This window comes from Artemia sp. Qi Xiang Cuo, chromosome 5, assembly GCF_049724085.1.
Source record: "Artemia sp. Qi Xiang Cuo chromosome 5, ASM4972408v1, whole genome shotgun sequence".
Classification (NCBI taxonomy): Eukaryota; Metazoa; Arthropoda; class Branchiopoda; order Anostraca; family Artemiidae; genus Artemia; species Artemia sp. Qi Xiang Cuo.
The window spans coordinates 28,703,910-28,723,385 of record NC_142798.1 but is presented as its reverse complement, the minus strand read 5'-3'; the positions used below and the strand labels follow the sequence as shown (position 1 = coordinate 28,723,385).

Genomic DNA, 19,476 nt, shown 5'->3' with positions numbered 1-19,476 from the left:
AATTCGTTCTTTCCATGTTTTGTTTCCTAATTTTAGGGTCGTTCGCGTAAAAGAGTTTGGCAATGACGCTGCAACTTGCGTTTTTTAAACAGCACAGACGTGCTTGAAAAATGCAGGCATGAAACATGTTTTATAATTAGACCTCAAAATTAACCATGTAGCACAAACTCTGTTTAAATGATTATTTTAAATCTAATTTACAATTAGCTAAGTGTTGAAAGAAGTTAAAATAAAGTGTCTTTAGTAGTGTATATTAGAAAGCATGATAAGAGGCCACACTTAAATCTAAAGAATTAATATTTTATAACGTCGTTAGGCTATAAAAACTTAGAAGAAACTTCTATGTATTGAATTTCCCAATGGGAATTATGTCGTTTTATTATAACCAACACGATAAAAATTTCGTTTTGTGTACTAATATTAGTGTATTTATTTAATTCTGTCTCGTAGCGTAAAATTCATGTACCCAATCAATACGTGACTTATTTGTACTATGAGTATTTACTTTAAAGAACGTGTGATTCTGCCTCGTTATCTTTATTACAGGAAGCGGATTGACATATTGGATATCGATCATTACAATGAGTTGCCCAGTGCAGATACAACCTAGTAGCATCTATTTTCATCATACCTCAACCAACGAAGAGTACTCACCATAGACTCCAGGCAATTTTCATCCCAGCTTCGTCTACGAAAGCAACAGTTACCTTTGATCATTGTTTCTTCGACCACAAACCATATTACGTATCAGGTAACATTATATTTGAATCTCAGTATCCAGTGCACTATCGAACTATATAATCACATAAATTCTGAGAACCCCATCGATCAGTACAAGAGATAAGTACATAAATATCGCCTTTGATAATCATTATGGACCCATATACCATATGACCGTATAGTTATGACATTTGATGACCCCTAAAACTATTTATGTGTCACAGACTTACGCGTCGAATCCCTTTCGACCATCTCTCGAAATCCATCCTATCCCCTCTGTGTGGAAAGTTCATATCTCTGTTACCCCATAAATGTTACGAGATAATTTCTGAAAAATGGACCTGGAAACCAAAATTAACCCCAGTGACCAACCCCTCAGTGACAATATGCCCCTCCCACAAGTTAAAGACAATATGTTGAAGGAGTCACTATAGTTTGATGTCGACCTGTTCCAAACCCAAACTTCAATTCCCCCATGATTAACCTAGGAATTACCGCAAAGGTTAATAGACGCAAGCCATGAGCTAACAATTTTATAAGACACAAATGAACAATTTTGTGCGAGAATACATTCTCTATGTGCTGCAAAATATCCCAAAAATGATATTCTAAGAAGAAAATAAACGCACACGCAGTGTTTGACCCCTTAATGATGAAGGACCCTATGAGGTATAAATTAGCAGGTGAAAATGAACCCCGATAGCATATCCCACACCTGCAGTTGGAAGTATCATTTTCCAGTTGAGAATTAGAGAAAGCTCATGGTGTGAACACAATTGTGCCTGAACTGTTACATGAAGAAGTCATAACGTAAGTGCTATAACAATTTTGCCAAGAAAAAAAGAGTAAAGAACAATAATTTACAACAGAAGCATTGAGTACACTAAAGACTCGAATAGTGATGAAATAGATGTGAATTTACATATGTTACTTCTTAATAACTTTGATAACTCAAAAATCCCATTATCCTATCATTAACGTTGTGTAGCAAACATCCCCGAGTGAAAGTGTTTTAATTTTACCAGTGAACATGGTAAACCCAATATTGTGTGTTTTAAATCGTTCTTGTATGTAATGTTAGATGTCCAGATAGAGCTATGTGTAGCGTTGTCGAGCTATACATTTAATGTAGCATATATAGAAAGTAGTGTGCTATATTAACAGAAATATAAAAAAAAACCTTGTAAAAAGTAAATTCAAAAAAAAAGTGAAGGTAGAATAAACCCAACCTTGTTGGAAATGTAAAAGTAATCAATGTTGGATTTAGAAGAAAAAAACCTTTAGTACAGTAGCTAGCCTACAACCATGAATAATCTTAGTTTGGCATACGAATTTTAGATAGGGATGTAGAATAAAATAAGAAAAGTAATAGAGAAAATTTTTAGCACTCCTGAATAAGCCACAACATAAATATGAAATAATTATGTAGAAAAAATACTTAATAAATTGCGAAAATTTTAAAAGCCCAAAGGCAAGCAAGTACTAATGACGGGACGTCATTAATTGATGGGAAGGGTAATATGTACCGTGAATAAAATGCGATGTATTTAAAATACCAAAATAAAGTTCCTTCTTTCTAAAGATAATTCCTACTTCCTATAATTAATTTAAATCTAGTTTAAAAAATGAAAAGTCCTTAATCAGAAAATAAAAAAAAACCGCAGTTAGCCTCAGACAAAGAACGGCGCTATCCAAGCTTTGGATTTCGCTAAAAGAGCGGGCAATAAAAAAGGTGCTACGCACAATATTTCTAAGGAAGTTTAAATGATAAGAACCGTGTGAACGTTTGAATCATCAGAAATATTTAAAACAATTTATTGGACGAAGGGTTCGCATCCTTGGGCATCCCGTCAGTACTAATGACGGGACGTCATTAATTAATGGGACGGGTAATATGTACCGTGAGCAAAATGCGATATATTTAAAATACCAAAATAAAGTTCCTTTTTTCTAAAGATAATTCCGACTTCCTCTTATTAAGTTAAATCTAGTTTCAAAAATGAAAAGTCCTTAATCAGCAAAGAGAAAAAGTGCAGTCACTTTCGCAGGAAGTCTTAAGTGATAAGAACCGTGTGAACGTTTGAACCATCAGAAATATTTAAAACAATTTATTGGACGAAGGGTTTGCATCCTTGGGCCACTCGAGCCAATTAAGAGCCAGTTCTCACAGCGTAGGACATAAAAAAAACTACATTTGATAGTGGGGTAAAAGTGCTTTTTGAAAGGATTCGTAATTCAGAGTCAGGATCATTTAGACAGAATTATTTCGACGTTCAAGCTTGGCAATTCTCTCATTGTTGTATCTGAGTCACCGTTGTGTTATTTGAAGTGACCTACTGCTGTTCACCTAAATATGTAAGTCTCAATAAATCCATTGCTTTTTACCTGTGTTTATTTCATTATATATGTCCGTATCTAGCCTAATGATAGCTAATTAGTTCGCATGTCTCCAAAGACACGTTCCCAAGGAATCTGATCTCCAGATCGCTCGAAGAAAAGAGGTCACATTTATATGGCTACACATGTTATTTTCTCTCAATAATTGAGGGTGGCGCGGTTATAAATTTACTTCACTCCCCATTGTTGTGGCGCAGGGCTCGATGGCACAATCCTTGGCGCTATAAGCGGCGCTATAGGAGAACTTATAAGGTGTAAGTTCGCAGTTTTAAAGTACGATATTAGATTTGACGCGGTCAATATTTATGACCACAATTAAGCCCAGTCCTTTTCTTTTACAGCCACATTTTTATAGCCACACAAGAAACTCCATCGCTACAGGGGGCCTAGGTGCCCTCCATTTTTTTGGTCACTTAAAAAGGTCACTAGAACTTTTAATTTCCGTTCTAATGAGCCAAGGCCGTATCCAGGGGGGGGGTTACCCGGTTTGAACCCCCCCCTCCCCCGAAATTTTTGACCGAGTCGAAAATGAGTCGAAAATGAGTCGAAAATTAGTAAAACCTAGGTAAAAATCAGTAAAATTAGTCGAAAACTGAGTCAAAAATTAGTAAACCCCCCCCCCCGAAAAAAAATCCTGGATCCACCCTTGTAATGAGCCCTCCCATGACATTATAGGACAACTGGGTCGATACGATCACCCCTCGGAAAAAAAAACAAATAAACACGCATCCGTGATCTTTGTTTTGGCAAAAAAAAAATGCAAAATTCAACATTTTTGTATATAGGAGCTTGAAACCTCTACAGTAGGGTTCTCTGATACGCTGAATATGATGGTGCGATTTTCATTAAGGTTGTATAACTTTTAGGGGGTCTTTCCCCCTTTTTTCAAAAATCAACAAAATTTTCTCAGGCGCGTAACTTTTGATGGGTATTACTAAACTTGATCAAACTTATATATTTGAAATCAGCATTAAAATCTGAATCTTTTGATGTATCTATTGGTATCAGAATCCCGTTTTTTTAGAGTTTTGGTTACTATTGAGCCGGGTCACTCCTTACTTACAGTTCGTTACCACGAACTGTGTGATAAACTATCGGCTTTATTTAATAAATTAAACAAAAAAACAAGTTTTTTTTAACTTAAAGTAAGGAAAGACGTTAAAACTTAAAACGAACAGAAATTATTCCGTATATGAAAGGGGCTGTCCCCTCATCAACGCCTCGCTCTTTACACTAAAGTTTTCTATTGTTTAAAAAATATAGAGTTGTGAGAACGTCAAACTTTAGCGTAAAGAGCGAGGCGTTGAGGAGGGGACAGCCCCTTTCATATACAGAATAATTTATGTTCGTTAAGTTTTAACGTCGTTCCTTACTTTCAGTTAAAAAATTTGTTTTTTTATTTAATTTTTGAACATTTTTGAATTAATCCAGGTTTTGGTTTTGGCTCATCGTACATGAATAATTAAAACAAAATTTGCATATTAATTTTACTTTTATTTGGTTAAATGGCTTTCTCGAAACTTTTTTAATTTTATTCACAAACGTTTTTATTAGTAGTAAATATACTTAGCTTATGAATTAACTTACGTAACGAACTTCTATATTCATATATTTTTAATACGCATATTAGGGGCTCGCCCCCTAGACAATACCTCGCTCTTTAAGCTAAAGTTCGAATTTTGTTCCAATTCTTTAAAAATGACCCCTTAATCACAAAGGCCGTTATTTAGAATAAATAGCTCTTATGAACGTAATAATATACCTTTGGCTTAAAGAGCGAGGTATTGACTAGGGGGTGAACCCAATCATACCCGTAATATTTTCTGTTCGTTTTAAATTTTGATGTTGCTCCTTATTTTCAGTTGGAAAACTTGTTTTTTTATTTAATTTCTGATCTTTTTTTAAAATAATGCAGGAAAATCCGGCACCCCCTTCATAGCAATGTCCCTTCCCCCATGAAAACTTCCTTCGTGGAAATATCCTCCCACATAACGCCCGACCCGCTCACCCCCCTACTACCAGAAAAATCCCCCCTGAAAACGTCTGTATACTTCCAAATAACCAATACTATATGTTACCCTGGGTAAAGTTCATAGCTTTCAGCCTTCCCCCCGGGGACTTCGGAGGATTAAATCATCCTAAAGGACATAATTATCATATTTTCAACCATGCTGAACAAAATGGATATCTCAAAATTTTGATCAGGTGACTTTGGGAAAAAATGAGCGTGGGAGGGGGCCTAGTTGCCATCTATTTTTTTTGTCACTTTAAAAGGGTACTAGAACTTTTAATTTCCGTTCCAATGAGTCCTCCCACGATATTCTAGGACCACTGGGTCAATTTAATCACCCCTGTAAAAAAAAAAAAAATAAAAAAAAAAAAATAAACACGCATCCCTGATCTTTCTTGTGGCAAAAAATGCAAAATTCCATATTTTTGTACATAGGAGCTTAAAACCTCTACAGTAGGTTTCTCTGAAGTGCTCAATATGATGGTGTGATTTTCATTAAGGATCTATAACGTTTTTCGAAAATCTGCCAAATTTTCTCAGGCGCGTAACTTTTGATGGGTAGGACCACAGTATATATAATAGCAGTATGATCTTTCCCTATCTCACCCATTATAAAAACACGGACCGAGGTGCGAGTGCTTCAGAGAACCTATAAACAAAAGCGACATTAGATCGTTTCATGGGTAGACAAGTCAGATCTCTCTTGAACGCGAAACTTGGCTTCAACGTTGGAACACTAATTTTGAAGAAACTAATTTTAAATTGATTTATTCCAATCGATAAAATCGATAATTAGTAGTGCAATGTTATTATTAGATGTTTTAAGGAATTAAAAATAGGTTTCGAAGTCTCAAGTTGGTTTCAAAGGCATTTTGAGAAAGTTTCGGCCAAAATACGTGTTCCAGGGTAATTGGACCGCTGATGACAGATCAAATGAGAGGAGCTGTTTGTACGCGCCGATTTAAATATATATATATATATATATATATATATATATATATATATATATATATATATATATATTATGTTTAAGAGGTAATTACTTGGCAAAAAAAAAAAAAAAAAAAAAAAAAAAAAAAAAAAAAAAAAAAAAAAAACTGTCGTCCTAATCCAGCAATTGAGACAAATGTGCACTTGAACGAGGCTTTCACCTTACCCATCTATCCAACTACCTAGGAACAAACAGTATACCCGAACCGTCAACCACATAGAAATGTCCAAGTCCATGCACAGTTCGCCATCAATTAATGTAAGTCGTTGTAAATTTACAAGCAAAAGCACCTTAAATCTAGTAAAATATTTCCAAGTAGAACCTTCCATTTAGGGCACATCAGAAGAAATACCACCGGCCTTAACGGGTTTCGAGGCTTTACTTTCTTTACCCGGCACGGTGGAGCCTCTACCATAAGATTTATATGGTAACCCTATGTCAGGTAAAACCTGTGAAATATATGCATACTAGTCAAGCTATTAAAAATTACATATATATGTATATATATATATATATATATATATATATATATATATATATATATATATATATATATATATATATATATATATATATATATATATATATATATATATATATAATATATATATATATATATATATATATATATATATATATATATATATATATATATATATATATATATATATATATATATATATATATATATATATATATATATATATATATATATATATATATATATATATATATATATATAATTAGTTCAGATGTTTATAGGAATTACAAGTAGGTTTCGAAGTCTCGAGTTGGTTTTAAAGGCATTTTGAGAAATTTTCTGCCAAAATACGTGCTCCAGGGTAATTGGACCACTAATGGCAGATCCAATGAGAGGAGCTGCTTGTACGCGCCGATATATATATATATATATATATATATATATATATATATATATATATATATATATATATATATATATATATATATATATATATATATATATATATATACTAAGAAAACTTTACGAAAAAGAAAGTTTTTTTTAAAGAAAAGTAAAGGCCTTATTAAACTTAAGATCAGTAGAAATAGAGTAGCCTACAATTAAGATCAGTAGCCTACAATAACTCAAACTCAAAACGACCAGAAATTATTATTAAAGAATAAAAAAGAAAAGGAGAATAATTGGTATGGCTGTAACATTGCATATAAATTTATATAAATGTATATATAGTGGGCTGTAATAATGCAAAAGATAAATATAACATTGGTTTAAGAATGGAAAGAAAAACAAAGAATGACTTTACAACGATGATCAAGTTAAAAATAAGTTTTATTTGAACAATGCCATAAAGCGATGGCATTTGATTATGATATTTGGTGCATTGGTATTTCAGTTTTAAAAGTTTTATCAATTTTCTAAAAACTCCCTAAGAATTTTACGAAAAACACTTCTTAACAGACTTTTGGTATTTTCTTGGATAGGGCTATTGTGGCAACTTTTACCCCAGCAACCAATAATTAGAACCCAAGTCCTAAAATTGGTCTCAATCAGGAACCCTTATTGCTATCTAAATTCACAAAGTGCAAAGATTTTCAAACCGAGGTGTTTATTCTTTAAAGTTCAGGAAAGGTCTGCCCATTTCATACAAAAACATTGATTGGAAATGAAACTAGTCTTGTCTCGGCTCTCTGCCAAACAGGTAATTAGCCTTTTCAAGTTTCACAGGAACTACAATCTGAGAAAATAAATATCACAACATGAAAAAAAAAATGATAAACCATCCAGTGGCAGATCCAGAGGGGGGGCGAGGGGTGCCCCCCTAACGTCGTCCAGAGTATTTTAATTTATATTGTTAATGCCATTTTTAATTATTTAGTCATACTAATCACTTATGTTTGTCGCTAAACTCTTATTTGCGCCCTTCCCCCTAATAAATCCTCAGTGTACCACCGAAACCATCAAATCTATTCTACCAGTTAGTAAAAGAAGAAAAAAAAAATCCTTATTTTCACAAATTTCATCAACCCCCCGCCCCCTTTTTTATAAAATCCTACATAGGCCAATCAGTAGAGTCCACTGTATATAAAAAATAGATTAAGTCATAATTTGTATATAAATTAAGTCATACCTGTGAGATGGGACAGTTGCAAACCACTTGGCCGGCTCACCAAGTTTTTTCCTGCTTTCGCAATTACGAATAATGTAATTTCTAACCATTTCTCATTTATTGCCGCATACAAACTAACCCGCTAATGCATAAATAAGTGGGAGGAGCTTTACGTTCGCACCGAGAATGAAGAGCCAGAAATCATCTGCGGTAAAATTACTGCCTAATTATATAAACTGTGGGTAGGACTGAACTTGATAAAAGTTATATATTTGAAATCAGCATTGAAATCTGATTCTTTTGATGTATCTATTGATATCAAAAACCCGTTTTCTAGAGTTTCGGTTACCATTGAGCCGGGTCGCTCCTTACTTACATTGCGTTACCACGAACTGTTTGATTTGTTCAGAGCTTCAGTTGGCATGAGTCTCGTCACATACAAAATTTGTTAAGAACCTCATTTCTCATATATAGTTGTGTTCTCTGGTGGGTCAAAGGTGACGCAAGCCTAGTTAATGATTAAATAAAAAAAATAAATAAATAACTGAAAGTAAGGAGCAACATTAAAATATAAAACGATCAGAAATCATTAGGTGTATGAGGGGGGTTGCTCCTACTCAACACCTCCCTCTTTACGCAAGTGTTTTAGTACTTTAAAAAAAATCTTCGGTACTTGTTTTGTATTCAGTAAACACGCGATAAGTGAAGTTTCATTTTTGCTCAAACAAATTAGGATGAAAATATAATAGTTTAGAAACAAATTTCGGCTATATATTTGCAAATTAGGGGATGAGGGAAAAGCATAGCATGCATTAATTACGTAACCTAACCTAGGTATCTTTTTTGCCCCTTCAACCCCAAAAACCTAAAGTTTAAATCTTTGTCACGGAGTGAGCAATAGCTCACTAGGCAGCGAAAACCTGTTTTTCATTTAGCATCTTTGAGATTTCGATGCGGTCTTTCTCGCGTGTTTACTATATTCTAAACAAGTACTAAATCTTCTTATTGTTCTAATTAAACGAACCTTGTGTTTCAGGAGTCATTCTTAAAGAATTGGAACAAAATTCAAACTTTAGTGTAAATACCAAGGTGTTGAGGAGGATCAACCCCCCTCAAATACGTAATAATTTCTCTGAGTTTGATGTTTTAATGTTGCTCCTTACTTTCAGTTGAAAAAACTTGTTTTTATTCAATTTCTGATCGAATTTTATAAATAACGCCTGGAAATCTGACTTAACCTCCATGGAAACTCCCTCCTCCCCACAGATATATTCTCTAGACAATACGATCCTGGCGAAAATTTACCCCGGACCTCCACGCGTAAAATTGTTGGCAAAGAGAAAGCAAGACATATAAAAGAATTTCATATAGGAATTCTAGCAAATACCCCGGTGTAAAATTCCCCTGAAAAATTCACCCCCTGGAAACTTCCCTGCCCATGGAAAATCCCCCTAGCATAAAATCCCCCCCCCAAAAAAAATGTATGCATAATTCTCAGTAACAAATGCTACGTAAACAATGGGCATATTTTAGTACTTAAAGGACGATTTGAGAAAAAGGGCGTTCGAATGAGCCTTCTGCCGATATTCTAGGACCACCGAGTCGACACCATCACCCCTGGGAAAAACGAACAAATAAACACGCATCCGTGATCTTTCTTCTGGCAAAAAATACAAAATTCCACGTTTTTGCATATAGGAACTTGAAACCTCTAGAGTAGGGTTCTCTGATACGTTGAATCTGATGGTGTCATTTTTATTGTGATTCTATGAGCTTTGGGGGGGGGGAGGTGTTTTCCCCCAAAAATCAGGCAAATTTTATCAGGCTCGTATCCTTTGATGGGTATAACTAGATTTACTGAAACTTGTATATTTAAAATCAGCAACATACGTCAATTCTTTTATATATCTATTGATACTTTACTGAAAAAATTCAAAAGAATTTACTGAAAAAATGTGCATTATCAGTTTAATATACATATGCTGACATTCATTTCTTAAAATCTTAATTATTTTTTTATTTCTTAAAGTTATAAAAGTGAAAACATTAAAAAAAAAAATTCAGTAAAGTACAAATTATATTCTAGCCTTTAGAAATCATAGGGTTTAGAACCCTACACAAATTAATTTCTGCTCGTTTTGAGTTTGACTTATTTTAATTTCTGTTTGTTTAGGGTTTCATTTATTTATTGATAGCGATTTGTGGTAGTTGTATGCTTGGTAGATTTTTTTATTCTACTTTTTTTTAATTTTGGTTTAATGGAGGTCTTTACTTTTTTTTTGAAAAACTTATTTTGTGCAAAAAGTTTGTTTGATTAATTTCTTATCGTTTTATATTGACATAATATTTTTCCAGGAGAAAGACTGAGCCTCTTCTGAAGTTAAACAACCATCCCTTCCATAAGAACCTTAAACACCCCCTGGGAATAGCTTACAACCCTTGCCCCTAATCTCTGGGGTTTCTTTCCCCAAAAGCCTTGTTATATGATATTTAGACTATTTTGAATAGAATGGCTATCTCAAAATTTCTATAAGACGCATTTCGGGACGGTACGACGTGTGTGTAGAGTGGAGGGGGTAGCTGCCCTCTGATCACTTTGACTCTTAAAAAGAGCACTAGAGCGTCTGATTACCAATCCAATGAGCCCCCTCCAAAGTTTATATGACCACACTGTCTATAAAAACCCTATGTGCCCCAGGGCATAACTTACAACCCTTGCCCTTAGGGCTGGAAGGATTTGTTTTCCTCAAAAACATTATTTCCAGACCTTTCTGACGGGTAGAACAAAACGGCCATAACAAAATTTGCCCTCCTATCACGTTCGATTAATAAAAAAGGCACTTGTCTCTCAATTTCCAACCGAATGGGCCCTTTTTGAAGCAGCTATGACAAAATTTTCTATAAAACCATTATATGCCCCAAGGGCGTAACTTACGACCCTTGTCCTGAGGGTTATGGGGGAGGGTTGTCATCTTCAAAGACATAATTTCCAGACCTTTCAGCTACGTTGAACAAAATGACCATATCAAAATGTTGATCGGGAATGTTTGGGGAAGTGATTTGCGTGGGGGGGGGGACTATTCTCCCTCCAATCACTTTTGACTATTAATAAGGGCACTAGCCCTCTCAATTCCCAATTGAATGAGTCCTTTTTGAAGTTTCTACGACAACGCTGGCAAAGACCTAATTTCCAGAACTTGAACTACGTTGAGCAAAATGTCTATCTCAAAATTTTGATTGGATTTGTTTGGGAGTGAGCGTGAGAGGGGCGTTTGTTGCCCTTCAATCACTTTCGACTCTTAAAAAGGGCGCTAGCCCTTTGAATTTTCAATCGAATGAGCCCTTTTTGAAGTTTCTACGACAAAGCTTTCTATTAAAACCTTATATGCCCCCAGGGCATAACTGACAACCCTTGCCCTGAGGGCTGTGGGGGGAGTATCCTCCTCAAAAACATTCTTTCTATCTGAAAATCAATTACGTTGAACAAAATGGCCATCTCAAAATTTTGATTGGATGTGTTTGGGGAAATGGTGGGCGTGGAAGGGGTGTTAGTTGCCTTCCAATCACTTTCGACTGTTAAGAAGGGCACTAGCCATTCCAATTTCCAATCGAATGAGCCCTTTTTGAAGTTTCTACGACAACTCCTTCGATACGAAGTGCTCTGGTATGGAAAAAAAAATTAAATAAATAATACAATGTGCCAACAACATCGTTCTTTACTTAGGCAGCGCTATTGCGCTGCCTATGATAACACGCGCGAAGTAAAGTTTGGTTAATGCTAATGAAATAAAACAAAATAGGACAAAAATATAACAGTTTATAAACAAAATTCGGCTATATATTTGCACATTAGGGGGGGGAGTAAAGCATAGCATATAGATAGATAGATAGATAGATAGTGTATTTCCAAACCCCAAGAGCCATATACACACAAAAATTTATGAAAAATAAAGAAATCACAACAGAACAAATTACGAAACACACAATAACATGATACATAGCAAAAAATACCTTATGGTAATTTATCGAGAAAATAAATATAGTTCCATATAATTAATAATAATTAATTGTAAAAAATTTTCCTTCTTTCTAATCCCTTCTCTATGTACGCACCAATGCGAAATATTGTGATTGGATTACTACTTTGTAAAATACCAGGAAGCAGCAAAACAATCTCATGTAAGTATTTTCCCCTTAAATCAGAGAGCACCGGGCACTTCCGGAGAAAATGGTCCAAATCTTCGTCCTCATCTTTACAAAGAGGACACACATACCGACCATCAGGATGTACTATCCCCCTGACGAACACCATTTGCCTACTCTGGATTGGAAGGCAATTCGCCCTAAGCTGAATCCATCGACATAAAATCATAGCCGCTAAATTAAATTTAAAATAAATTTCCTCTCCAAAACTAGGTTTAACCTGATTATAATGATTCAATGTAGCGGAATTTAAAACCAACCCTTGCCAATACTGAATTTCTTGACCCTCTAAGATAAATCGTACCTGGCCTACTAAATTTGTTGGTAGATCCCGGGAACCAAGACTGTCATTCCATAAGTAAGGCATTCCCACTCTTTCTAGTAATGACCTAATTTGGGATGGCCACGATGTTTTCGAACCATATATTAAATATGTAACCTAACCTAGGTACCTTTTTCCCCCTAAACCCCAATAAACTAAAGTTTAAATATTGTAAACCCAGTGAGAAATTACTGTTTGCAATCCTCAGCATAGTAAATCTCAGTTGAAATAACCTGTTTGACTAGTTTCTTTATCATCTTCGCTGTACAATGCCTCGCGTGTTATACAGATAGTAGAACAGCACCACCAAAATATTATGAAAATATACTAGTTTAGTAACAAAATTTTGGAAACTACAACAAAGAATTAAGGAAGGGGGGCCGCCCAGAACGCATTATCGGCTATTAAATCGTAACCTAACCTAAACAAAATACCAACTGAATATTTAATTGAAATATAGCTACAATGTATTTTTCCACCAAACCGAAGCTAATTGTCTGGTATAAAGACCGTGAAAATTGATTAATGTCTGATCTTCTCGATACAAATTCTCGAGTCTGTACTAGCGGGGTGTTCCCATTTGAGCGCTTTCCCATTTGAGCGCCACGGAATTTTGTTCCATTTGAGCGCCACGGAATTTTGTTCCCATTTGAGCGCCACGGAGTACCATTTGAGCGCCAAACCAAAAATTGTGATTTTGCTGTGGATGAAGCGTGGTTTGCTGCCACATTGACCTGTACAAATATTTATTGCCACGAAGACAACGAACAAAACTGAGGATTTTATTGGGTCAATGGTTGTGAAATAACTCTGTACTGAGAGTTAAGAAGCTAAACGTTTGTTAAGCTTGTGAAGAATATAAGTGAAGATTTTACGCACGTTCATAGGGTAAGAACTGATTGCCGCTGAAGAAGGCTTGCTCGTCAAGTCGAAATATTCGGCTCTTTTTTTAGAGTTATTTCACAACGATCGTTTAGAAATGGAACGAAATCACCCAAAAATCGTGCCAAAAACGGATAATTCAAATTAATATATTGGTAAAAATACAAACAAAAACTGCTAATATCACACATCCGGCGAAATGTTATGTGCGACACCCAAGAGAAGCTCGTCTGCTGTTCGAGTTCCAGCCCTGTACTCCGTCGACAGCTTTTCGAGTCGTTCGTTAAGCCTTGCATACTTCTTGTTCGTCCGATGGATGACATGACCCTGGAGTAGCTGTGTCCTTGCAGAATCGACGACTGCTTGTTCTTCCTTCAGGAAAGAGATAAACTGCCACAAGTTCGGGTGGTAGCGACCGACTCTTCGGTTAAACCGCATGTGCCATGATTCGAGGTCGTTGTTTGTCCTTCGCTGGATGCCGTAGACTGACCAGAAATGAGGAGGACATTGGTCGAACCACTGACGGCTGAAGTAAGTGACAAACGGACGAGCCGAAGGCCAGGTACGAACGATGTGAGAAATGATTGGACCAGAATTGATTCTGACGATCGCTGGAGGTAGGAACGCCAGAGCCAGAAGCTTTCGAACGTAGAGGTTGAAGTCTGCATCGGTCATGTACAGCTCACGGACTGAGTGACGCCCCAAGTTTCTGATTACTGCTTGGCAAAAGTGGAAGTAACACCCACGGTGCTTGGCGGCCGGAAAAACTTGCTTCACGGATGTCAGCAGACCGGTCTCAAAATCAGAGACGACGGTCGTCGGGCGAAGTGTCACTCCTTTCATCGCAGCCTGTAGGATCAGCTCGCTGAAGATGTCGTTGTAAAGCTGCGCAGACTTGCTCTCCATGAGCACGAAGACAGCGGGAAGTTGCTTGTCGCCGAAGAAAACGTGAACGGTGAACAACTGGCCGAATGGGGAAGGAGCTGAGTCGAAGGTGCCGTCCATATACCATTCCGGGCTTCGTTCAAGCAGACTTAACGACTCGTCGGTTGCAAAGCAAATCGCAGCGTTATTTTGAAGCTGAAAGAGGAGGAATCTCTGGTTTGCAGACGTCTCACTGAAAGCCTGGGGCAAGGGCGTCGGTACGGATATAGTATCAGCGGGCAGTGGTGGTATCAGCTTGTTTCGTGATCTGTACATGGACGACTTCACGTGCTTATAGGGTAACTGAGGCAAAGCACTCAGCCCACTGGCAGCAGCACTTGCGACCTGGCCGTCGTAGATAGCGGGAATCGGACGAGTAGTACGGGCTGACTCGCTTCGAAGGTCTGACCGGAATTTGTACTGCTGGGTCTGCAGAGGATCAGCGCTGTGGTCGTGCGTACCAACTGAAACTGGTGAGCCGTCGCTGGAATCAGTGTGTAACCGCCCGAGACATCCCTTCTTCATGCATCTCCAGCTCTTCTTTCTTCCTCCAGAAATCGGCTTATCGAATCTGTAGACGAAACCGTCGTGTTCTAGCAGTTGTTTATTCTTGGAGCTCTTCATTGTCAAACTGACTTATTAATACTAACCAGAAATATTGTTCCTGGCATCATTAAATACTTGTTATAAGAGGGTAAAAAAATATGCTCCCACACTAAATCCTATTGCATTTTGTGGGTAAACGGTTGTGCAATCGCTTACTCAATTAGGTCACCTGACCTTGCATCGTAAATTAGGATTAATGGGCGCTCGAAGTAAATGTTATAAGAGGGTGCAAGATTGTTAGCTCAGTTCAGTTCAATTTCTGACTTGGATAAGAGAAGAGCGATTTTCAACATGAAGAGGAAACGCAAAATATTATCTGGCGCTCAAATGGGACACACCTGAACTAATTAAAATACGGCGCGCAAATAGGAAATTCCCATTTCCGCGCCATGGCGCTCAAATGGGAAAGCGCTCAAATGGGATACACCCGTACTAGCTAACAAGAAAGTAGGCCTACCGTTTTTTTCTCAGGGGTGATCGTATCGAACCAACTGTCCTAGAAGATCAGGATAGGGCAAATTTGAACGGGAATAAAAAGTTCTAGCCCCTTTTTAAGTGACCAATTATTGAATTATGAAAGAGCATAAAAAAGGCATCAAGTGATATAGGCTACCCTATTCACTTTTATCCTGGCTGAATTATGTTGAAAACTGCAACAATTTACCGAATTTCATTCTAAGGCTAGTGTTTTCTTTTAGTTTTTTTTTTATATTTGGAAATAGCATAAAATAAGGAATCTAATGATAGCCTACTACTTTCATTTGTTTAGCATGTTTCCTTCAGAAGTTGCCAACCACTAAATATTTTCGGTACTTGTGCGTTATATCCTACACACGAAAGAAGTCAAGTTTGATTAATGCTAATTAAATAAAATTAAATAGGTTGAAAATATAAGAGTTTAGAAACAAATTTGGGCTATAAATTTGCACATTATGGGGAGGAGGGGGGGATAAATCATAGCATATATTAAATACGGTTCAAGGTGTTTACCCCCCCCCCCCCCAGAAAATACCCCCCCCCCCCCCCGTGGAAATAAGGCTTTCCAAATTTGAAAATGTTATTCGATTTTTATGTAGGGGGAAGGAATTTTGATACTTATAGATAGATAGATAGATATTTATTGCAAAACAAAAGCCTCTTTGGGCCATGGCAAAAACAAACACAGTTGCATATATAGTCAAAACACATGATAATAACATATATAACAATAACTAAACATAGCCCATAGCAAATAAAAATAACATAACATAACAATTGCAGCACAAAAGCACACATAATACTATAAAACTAGCTCACATAATTACACACAATGTCACACACATAATACTAATTGTTGGAACCCTTGGTCCCAGTTTTGTTAGATAAATGTCCCTCCCAGATTCATTTCTTTGGGCCCCTTAATTATTTTCCTTCTTTAATTAATAAATATTAATTTCCCTATTATTTTTGACGCCATTTTGGGTCCTCTTAACTGCGTACGTGCTAATAGACCACGAGGGAGAAATTGCGCAGTTAGGGAGATTGGCCAATATATTAGTAATCCTGGGATTGGCTGGAAAGATTTTTTACCACCCCTAGTAACCCCCACCGCGTGCTGCGGTTAGCGGGCTAGGAGAATTTGTCCTTTTTCGGTAGTTCATTTTATAACGCGTGACTGTGAATATAGTAAGCCTTTTCTATGTACTCTTTTAAACTTTTCAGCTTAGGGCGACTCTAAAAGAGTTAAATTAGAAATCTTATCGGTAAACTTTGGCTTTAAATGTGGCCATAGACCATCCGATCACGTTAGTATAAAGGAACCGTTGGAGTAACCGCGCAAATACCACTAATTTGGGGCCAAAAAGGGATCGTCCCCCTCCAGTAAGTGGCAGAGCAATTCTTTGCGCCATTTTTGCCTTTAAAAGTGGTGACCCCGCACAATAAACCTCCAATAAGTGGTGGCAGCGAGTTAAGGTTCTATCAGTAAATCTAATAATTAAAAGAATTCCGCGCGGTCGAAGAGACAGGGTAATTTAGCCTACAAAAGTAGCCTATTGTAGTTACAGAGGATATATATAAAAATCGTAAGGAGAAAATTTTTATCCGAGCTGTGCCTAGTCGGGTAATGATAAGGAATAAAATTTAATAATCAATAAATCACGCGAATAATTAACTTGTGAGACAAGGAAGGCTGCGCCCCCCACGTAGGACCCACATAGAATCGACAAATTAAAAGAAAATAATTTTTCACGAAAAGATAAATTGCAATTTTGATGGAATTTTGATATTATGTCGGACAGAGATGAGATTAACTCTAGACCGAAAAGGGAGAGTGAAGCCCAGAGAAAAAGTAGAAAAATAGAAAGAAAGGCTAAGATGGAGGCCTTAGAGAGACAGTTCCGAGAATATAAGGGAAAAATGCAAGCTGAGAAAGATGAAATTAGAAAGAATAGAAAACAGGACGAAAGGGCTAGAGGAGCCTATAAAGAAAGAGACAATACGGATAAAGAACGAAGATTCAGAAAATGAATTAAGAAGAAATAATGACAAACGGAATCACAGTAGTCCGAGTAGAAGGAGCAGTGTTAAATCGAGGTCCAGCAGGGGCTCGCGAAGGAGTACTCAAATAGATACAACACAACAAATATTAAATTTCATGGAGAAAGAAAGAGAGAAATATAGACAAGAAAGAGACCGAGAAGAAGAGGCTGATAAGATAGCCAGAGAAAAAAAGGAGGAGGCAGACAGAGAGGAAAGAAAATACATAATGGAAATGATTGCAGGGAAAAATTTTCAAACGTATAAGAGAACCGCATGGGTTAGAAACCCGGAAAAATATAATACTCCGTTAACTACGGTGGGAGGTGGACAGGCCCATAAAACATATGGGGTGGCTGTGCCACCCTGTCGGAAAAGCGAAATACTTGATACGCATGTTCGAAATATTGATAATCCACAGAAATGGGATGCGGAAGTAATAAAACCACGTAATATTGAAAATAAGACGCGCGAAATGGATTTTTCAGGAAAATTTGCAAACAATAGAAAACCTGAGAACACTTTTAATGAATATGAGACGCTAACAAGTACAGGCCAAAATGAAACGCTGAGTGTACCAGGGAAAAATTAGACGAAATTTATTGTGCGTGCTTTTCCTTGGAAAGTTCGAGAAATTTTGGTAGAATATGATAAACCAAATGTCGGAGTTCAGTTCCCATTTGATAACGAAATATTTGTTTCTGCGGTAAAAATAAAGAAGACTAGAAGACAGAAAAGAGATATTAAACGGAGCTACAATGAAGTAATACAGTCAAAGATAGTGGACACTGGAGTCCAAATTAGATATAACGGTGATTTATTATTTTGCGCGAATGACAAAATTGAGAAAAGTAGAGACGAAAAGAGGAATGCAAAAAAGAGACAAAATTTGGAGATTCAGCCTGCAGTGGGGAAAAATAAAATGTCGGATGGGCTGTGCCTTGAAAACATAGACAATAAGGGGGAAAAAGAGGTCAAAGACCCATGGGGAATAAAAGAAGATAATTACAAAAGAGAGATGAATGACCTACAACGGGTTGGGGGAAAGTTGGGAAATATTGAATGGCGATTTGGATTGAAAAAACTTGGAAAGGAATCTGATATTGGTCTGATCAGCTCAAAAGAGGGTTTGTTCCTTTTTGAGGGGGAGGAATCCCTTGGGGAAGATCCCCTGCGGAAAGACGTGAAAGATAGCCCTTTTCCTCAATGCACAACTGGCGGACAGGTTGTGATCCCTTTACTGAAGCCTCGTCTTTCCAGTCTTCAATAATATCTTCATCCCTCATCGCCGAGCATTATTCATTCGATTATTTTAGGGGATGGGACCCAGAGAAAAGTGATTCATGGTTCACTAAAAATTTTATTTTATGTCCCAGTACCCTGATTGTTTTCACAGTCCTGGGTATTTTCGGCCTCAGGCTAGTTTAAATTATGCCAAGGGGCAATTTACAATTTTTATTGAGGTATGAGGTTGTTTCCACAGATGGAAATTAAGAGGCTAGTGCAGCCAATTTTTCACGATGGCTGGCATCATCGAAAGTGCCAGAAACTGATTCTCTGCTCCTCTCAAATATAAATTCGTGAGAGCAAGGAAATTTTTGTTTTTGATTTGTGCTGTGCACAATGAATTCCTACGAATCTTGGGGACTTGGATTTTCAAAACCAAACGCGCGTGTTAGACGATCTAGACCATGGTGGTCCTACAGTAGAGACGTGTCGAGGACGACCGATCCAGAGCCAAGCAGATGAAGCACAGGCATTGGTAGAAGAGAAGATAAAAAGGAAATCTAGTGTTTATTTTAATTTGATATTG

At 36.8% G+C, this 19,476-nt stretch overlaps 2 protein-coding genes across 4 annotated transcripts in view; both read right to left on the bottom strand.

The window, feature by feature from the left end:
• The window catches only part of NaPi-III (Na[+]-dependent inorganic phosphate cotransporter type III), a 163,317-nt gene that overhangs the window by 131,057 nt on the left and 12,784 nt on the right, over positions 1-19,476 (bottom strand). The gene's annotated exons all lie outside the window — the stretch shown is intronic.
• The window catches only part of LOC148952005 (uncharacterized), a 43,034-nt gene continuing 37,357 nt past the window's right edge, over positions 13,800-19,476 (bottom strand). The window contains exon 3 of the mRNA XM_089089118.1: positions 13,800-14,696. Within this exon, the coding sequence (XP_088945244.1) occupies positions 13,800-14,696 (897 nt within the window). The remainder of the gene's footprint in view (positions 14,697-19,476) is intronic.